We start from the raw sequence: 5719 nt of genomic DNA, 5'->3' as shown, positions 1-5719 counted from the left end.
CTCTCTCTCTCTCTCTCTCTCTCTCTCTCTCTCTCTCTCTCTCTCTCATCTTTCCCTTTGCCTCCTCTCAGCCCACAAAAGGCACCAACCAAATTCCACATTAATCACTGAGGACCTTAGATCTCCCACTCCTTCTGCTTCCTGCCAACCAACTATGTTTCCTTTACCCTCAAAGGCTGCCGGTTAATCTGTAAAATGCTTAGGGCCAAAATAATCCCAGAAGCGCTCTCTCTGTGCCCCCAGAGAATCAAGAGAAAGCCTGCAGCCACCACGGGTTTGCTCTTGTCTCAGGGGCCTCCCCGGCGTCCCTGCACAGAAGGGCGGAGCCGGCTTGGCCCTCCCTCCATCTGACATGAATGTCTGTGGCCCTGTTGCGTCTTCATGGTGACCAACGTGTGTTGTCTGATTCTCTGTTGTCTGTTAAAATTCTTTGTCGTATAGGTAAAATGCAGGATGGCAATGTGGACGCCAGCCAGAGCAAAGGTAACCCTTTTGTATTAACCTGTGGTCCCTGCGGCCCCTCCCCGCCGGTTCTGAGGGCCACAGCAGAGTCAGACGTCCGTGCCTATGGGCGCCTGACACCTTTGGGGGGAGGGGGTAGCTGTGATCACATGGTGCCAGGTCAAATGGAGGCATTGCCCGTTGAGGACAGGCCACCACAAGCCAGCTTCTCCCCAGCCTTTGAGCTATGCTGCCCATTCAGCTGAAGACTTGAAGTTGGGTCTTTGAGATCTTTAGGGGCTAAGGGGTCAGGCCGCAGGCCCACCAGTCAGGCCTGTGCTGAAGGGGGAGGAGCTTGACACCTGTGGATGAGGACACTCTCTTCTACTCTTTAAGCCCCCTTTGTGTCCCTTCTGTCTAGTGACTCCTTAATATCCAGCAACATGGCCCAAGGACCAACTGGGCAAAGCCCAAGCCTGTGTCTTGTCTGAATGTGGAGAAGTTGAAGAGCCATTGGGGGAAGGGTCTGTGGGCTTGTTCAGGCCCAGAGGGGACCCTAGCCCACTCCTGCTGGAAATCCAGGGTGGAGCCGTGTCACTCCCTGCTGTGTCCTGAATTCCAGGTCCAAGGCAGCCAGTGGCCCTGGGACCAAGGTCTCCAGCAGGAAGAGACCAATCCCCCATCACGGGGATTGTGTGCCGGCCATGCAGGGGCCCAGGCTGGGGAGTGAGGGCCTCACCGTGCTCCGCTGGGCAGTTGGGTGGGTGCCAACATCCCCACCCTGCAGGCTAACCTGTGTGTGTGTGTGTGTGTGTCTGTGTGTGTCTGTGTGTCTGTGTGTGTGCACGTGTGCTCTGCCCCCTGCAGCCAAACAGCAGGACGGGGCGGCCGCCATGGAGATGCAGCCCCTCAAGAGTGCCGAGGGCGGTGACACTGACGACAAGAAGAAGGCCAGCATGCACAAGAAGGAGAAGTCGGTGCTGCAGGGCAAGCTCACCAAGCTGGCTGTGCAGATCGGCAAGGCGGGTGAGCACGCGGCCCCGGGAGATGGCACGGGGGGACACGGGGCATGCAGGGGGACCCCAGGCAGGGCCCTGCCCCTACCTGGGCCTCAGTTACCTCCCCTGCAAAGCGAGGGCTTGCATGAGACCCACCTTCTCTGCCACAAAACCAGTCTGAGTCCTTATACAGTAGGCACTCAATTCGCACTTAGGCAGAAGACTGAAGGTAAAAGCGTGGGCTCTGGGGGCAGCCTGCCTGTGTTCTTGTCCAGCTACAGCTCTGAGAACTTGGGCAGGTACCTTCACCGAGCTCTGAGCCTCCGCCTCCTGGTCTGTGGACTTGGGATCCCGTAGTCCCTACTTCACAGGTTGCTATGAGGAGTAAAGGAGATTATCTACCCGTACAGGCGCTCAGCATTTGGCAGGTGTGGTGGCTGCACAGGGGGCAGACCCTGTAGGGCCTGGAGTTTGCAATGCAGGCTTTATTCTGAGGACAGTGGGAGCCCTGGAAGAGGCATGAGCGGGGGAGGGCAGGGATGGAGTTAAGCTGTATGATGACCGCCCAGCTGCCGTGCAGAGGAAAGACTGAAGAAGTAGAGGGCAGTGCCAGGAGCCCGGTGAGAAGCCCCTTGTTTGAGGCCCAGCAGAAGCCGGGTTTCCCGAGTTAGTAGCTGCAGGTGATGGCTGATGACGGCCCCTCTTGCCCCGGAAGCCAAGCCCGGAAGCGAGGTGAGCCCTGCTGCCCTGACATGGCCTTGGCCTCCCCTCCCGGGTAAGGATGTGGCAGATGCCAAGGCCTCCCCACCTGGCTGCCTGCTCCTCCATAGCTGTCTCCCGGCTCTAATTATAGGCACCACAGCGTGGAGAAAAGAGGCAAATTACAGGCTTGACTGTCTATATTTAAACTTGGGGGCCTGATGACAGCTCCCGGCTCTGGGAGCTTGGCTTCCCGCCTCTGCAACTGTCAGACAGGGATCGAGCCGGCTCTGTGTCTCCGCAGCTGGCGGTGCGGGCGGGGCAGTGATGGGTCCAGGGATTTCCTCCATCCCCACCACGGAGAGAACTCCACGGAAACGTGGCTCTGGAGGGCAGGGAACAAAGCGACGAGAACCACCCCGTGGCCTTCACAGTCCTCACTCATCTCCCTCCCCTACTCAGCCCTGCCGGGCATGGAGTTCAGAGTCGAGCACTTCTACCTCTGCTTCTCTCCTGGGCTGAATTCCTTGAAAGCAGAACCTGAGATGGGTGGGCACAGGATCTGGCGGGGTGCTCTCAGGTGAGACCAGTAAAGGGTCAGGGATGCAACAGAGCCCAGGAAGAAGCACAGGCAGCCGGGGTTTCTGGAGAAATCTCAGTCTCCACCTGATCTTACAGGGAGCTCTGGAGCATGGTACCTCTGCAGGGTCTGACCTGCCCTGCAGCAAGGTGTCTGGGCTTCTGGAACTCCACCTCAGCCATTGGATATTGGCCATCAAATTGGGGTGGGTGGACTCCCAGGCACTTTGTGACAAGGAGACGCCAGTTGCCCGAACATCCTGCTCGTCTGCAGAGGCTTCAGGTGTGGGCAGCCTCAGCGGCAGCTGTACAACACACGGAGCAGATGGGGGTAGTTGGGCGCACGGGGCTGGCAAGAGAGATCCTGCCAGCAGCCAGTAGCCACCTGCAGGTGCTAATTCTACAGTGCCTCCCTGGCCTGTGGCCTCGGGCAAGTCACTTCCCCTCCCCGAGCCCCTGCTGTTTCCTCAGCCTGGAACACTCTTCCCCCAGGTCACTACCTGGCTGCTCATCGTTCCTCTGTCTGCTCAAATATCACCTCCTCCAGGAAGTCTTCCCTGGCCACCCTAGCTAAAGTAGCCACTGGATCTACCAGGCCATGTCGCATTTTTTTCTTTTTCTTTTTAGTTTCATTAAGGTATAATTTATATATTAAAAAATTGCACACGTTTAATGCACACATGATGAGTTTCCACATATGCATATGCCCATGATACCAGTCACCACAACCAAGGTACTAAACCTATCCACCACCTCCAAAAATTCCCTTGTGTTCTTTCATGGGTTTTTTCGGTTTTGGGGTAAGAACACGTAAGATCCTCTTAAGCAATTATGAAGTGCACAACACCGCATTGTTAAAGTATCGGCGCTGTGCTATACGGCAGAGCTCTAGAACTTTCTCATCTTGCATAACTGAAACTTTTTCCCCACTAAAAACAACGCTCCTTTTCCCCTCCGTGCAGCCCCTGGCAACCTCCCTTCTATTCTCTGCTTCTATGGGTTTGACTATTTTAGATTATTCAGATAAGTCCTCCTGTGTCTGGCTTATTTTACGGAGCATAAAGCCCTTCAGGTCCAGCCACGTTGTTGCAAATGGCAGGATTTCCTTCTTTTTAAAGCTGAATAATATTCCATTGTACGTGTAGCCCACATTTTCTTTATCCATTCATCTGTCAATGGACATTTGGGTTGTTTTCGTATCTTCAGCCCATGTCACTTCCTACCACGTCATCCTGGAGTTTTTCTTGACAGCATTATCTGTATCTGAATTATCTTGTTCGTGTGTTTGTTTCTTGTCTGCCTCCCCCTCTAGAATCTCAGCTTCCCAAGGGCTGAAAGGGACTCTGTCCTCTTTACTGCTGTGTCCCTAGTTCCTGGAATAGGAAAGAGTATGTACGTGAAGGCAGGAGGAAATAAGTGGTACCCTCTGCACATCCTATTGTGTGAGGGCACCGTGCAAGTAGTTACTGATTCACATGATCACTCAGCACCTACTATGCGTCGGGCACTGTGCTAGGCAATTTACATGTATTCATCGCATTTGATCCTTACAAAACCATGTGAAATAAATATGCATCCCCATTGTACAGAGGAAGAAACTGAGGCTCTTTGAGGATTAAGGACTTGCCCCACACCACCAAGCTGAGCTGGGGTGTGAACTAGGGCCTGCCTCACCCCAGAGCCCTTTGAGCCAAGGCTTTGGTCCACATCTCCCTTCCCGGGGCCCCGCACCCCCAGGAAATCCCCTGACAGGTCTCCTCCCACCCCTGTCACAGGTCTGGTGATGTCAGCCATCACGGTGATCATCCTGGTGCTCTACTTCACCGTGGACACCTTCGTGGTCAACCAGAAGCCATGGCTGCCCGAGTGCACGCCCATCTATGTGCAGTACTTCGTCAAGTTCTTCATCATTGGTGTGACGGTGCTGGTGGTCGCCGTGCCCGAGGGGCTCCCTCTGGCTGTCACCATCTCACTGGCTTACTCGGTGAAGGTGAGGAGGGGAGAGCAGGGCGGTCCAGCTGATGCCACTGAGATCGGCTGCCCCCAGCTGGGGGTCCGTGGGGTGGCCGGTGGGGCCAGTGCCAGGGCTGAGAGAAGAGCTAAGTAGCGGGAGTGGGGACGGAGGAAGCTCGGAGAGAGGACACATGCAGGTGGCTGAAACTCACATGCGTCCAGGAGAGCCACACCCTGGCTAAGGGGACAGCTGTTATTCAGCACAGCCAAGTGTCACCTTGTAGGGATGGGGTCCAGTGTTGCCAGATATTCAGATTTTTTCCAAGAGAAGCCAGAAATCTGGACCTAAAATAAACTCTCCTGATTTTTAAACATTGACAATCAACTCAACTTAAAAAAAATAAATTAGATGCAGCTATCACCCTACAGGCCCACACCCACCCCTGTCCCACCAAACGTAGGCAGAAGCCTGGCCATCGCAGCCTTAGGCCCCGCCGTAGCCATAGTACTTGTATGACTAATCTCGGAGTTTGCTCCCTGAAGTTTGAGAGGGATAAGCCTAAAATAAAAAGGATGTCTGGTTTTATGAAAGCCCCTCCTCGGACTTCCCCGGTGGCGCAGTGGTTGAGAATCCGCCTGCCAATGCAGGGGACACGGGCTCGAGCCCTGGTCCGGGAAGATCCCACATGCCACGGAGCAGCTAAGCCCGTGCGCCACAACTACTGAGCCTGTGCTCTAGAGCCCGCGAGCCACAACTTCTGATCCCACACGCCACGACTACTGAAGCCCACGCACCTAGAGCCCGTGTTCCGCAACAAGAGAAGCCACCGCAATGAGAAGCCCGTGCGCTGCAATGAAGAGTAGCCCCCGGGCTTCCCTGGTGGCGCAGTGGTTGAGAGTCCACCTACCGATGCAGGGGACACAGGTTCGTGCCCCGGTCCGGGAAGACCCCACATGCTGCGGAGCGGCTGGGCCCGTGAGCCATGGCCGCTGAGCCTGCGCGTCCAGAGCCTGTGCTCCGCGTACCGCAAAAAAAAAAAAAAAAAAAG

General features: G+C 55.5%; 1 protein-coding gene across 2 annotated transcripts in view; it reads left to right on the top strand.

Moving 5' to 3' along the window:
• ATP2B2 (ATPase plasma membrane Ca2+ transporting 2) overlaps nt 1–5719 on the top strand; it is a 194675-nt gene that overhangs the window by 139127 nt on the left and 49829 nt on the right. Inside the window, exons 9-11 of one of the 2 annotated variants that reach the window (XM_029242568.1) lie at nt 442–483; nt 1309–1467; nt 4493–4707. In XM_029242568.1, coding sequence (XP_029098401.1) covers nt 442–483; nt 1309–1467; nt 4493–4707 — 416 coding nt within the window. The remainder of the gene's footprint in view (nt 1–441; nt 484–1308; nt 1468–4492; nt 4708–5719) is intronic. The other variant, XM_029242567.1, reaches the window with a different exon arrangement.

The sequence above is a fragment of the Monodon monoceros genome, unplaced genomic scaffold (assembly GCF_005190385.1).
Source record: "Monodon monoceros isolate NGI ecotype Baffin Bay Population unplaced genomic scaffold, NGI_Narwhal_1 Super_Scaffold_3, whole genome shotgun sequence".
NCBI classification, from domain to species: Eukaryota; Metazoa; Chordata; class Mammalia; order Artiodactyla; family Monodontidae; genus Monodon; species Monodon monoceros.
The sequence above is the reverse complement of the archived record's forward strand: the minus strand, read 5'-3'. Positions and strand labels throughout refer to the sequence as shown.